This window comes from Aptenodytes forsteri, unplaced genomic scaffold (genome assembly GCF_000699145.1).
Source record: "Aptenodytes forsteri isolate BGI_AS27 unplaced genomic scaffold, ASM69914v1 Scaffold258, whole genome shotgun sequence".
Classification (NCBI taxonomy): domain Eukaryota; kingdom Metazoa; phylum Chordata; class Aves; order Sphenisciformes; family Spheniscidae; genus Aptenodytes; species Aptenodytes forsteri.
Genome location: NW_008795250.1, coordinates 1,330,678 through 1,331,240, shown reverse-complemented (window position 1 = coordinate 1,331,240; position 563 = coordinate 1,330,678). Strand labels below are relative to the sequence as shown.

Genomic DNA, 563 nt, shown 5'->3' with positions numbered 1-563 from the left:
CCTGCCTCATCGCTTCTTCCTTCCCAGGGAAGGAGGCTGAAGCCGATGTGGTCATTGGCCCCGTGCTCCTCTCGAGGGACCCGGGCGCCGTGGGAGAGCGGCAGGAGGGAGGTCAGGGTGAGTCCCCATCGGCCGCGGCCCCGTGGCACGGCCCAGGTGACGAGCGCTAACAGCCCCCCCTTGGTTTTGCAGGTGGGGTGACGGTGGCGCCCAGTGTGGAGACGGGGCTGGTCTGCGTGGCAGCCGGCGTGGGGCTGGCCGGGGCGGCGCTGGCCGTCGGCGTGGGGCGCAGGAGGTGCGCCCGTGCCTCGGCGTGAGCGTGGGGCGAGAGCCTAATAAAGCCTGGGAAGGACAAACCGCGTCCGTGCCGCTCCCTCTGCGATGGCACCCTGGGGACACGCCTGGGCTGGGTGCTCTGCCACGGAAGGGGCATCCATCCCCGGCACGTGGCCGTGGGGGTGCCGGAGCCCCCCAGCTCCCGGGGGCGTTCCCCACACCTCCACCCGGGCTTCAGCCCTCCCTTGGGGCTCAGTTCCAGGGTTGCCCCGCCGGCTCTGCCTGGG

General features: G+C 72.5%; 2 protein-coding genes across 2 annotated transcripts in view; both read left to right on the top strand.

Moving 5' to 3' along the window:
* The window catches only part of LOC103898604 (zona pellucida sperm-binding protein 3), a 2,509-nt gene extending 2,192 nt beyond the window's left edge, over positions 1 to 317 (top strand). The window contains 2 exon segments of the mRNA XM_009278898.1: positions 28 to 117; positions 193 to 317. Of these exon segments, the coding sequence (XP_009277173.1) occupies positions 28 to 117; positions 193 to 317 (215 nt within the window).
* Positions 318 to 381: 64 nt separating this feature from the next.
* COMMD4 (COMM domain containing 4) overlaps positions 382 to 563 on the top strand; it is a 10,463-nt gene continuing 10,281 nt past the window's right edge. Inside the window, exon 1 of the mRNA XM_009278897.2 lies at positions 382 to 405. Within this exon, the coding sequence (XP_009277172.1) occupies positions 382 to 405 (24 nt within the window). The remainder of the gene's footprint in view (positions 406 to 563) is intronic.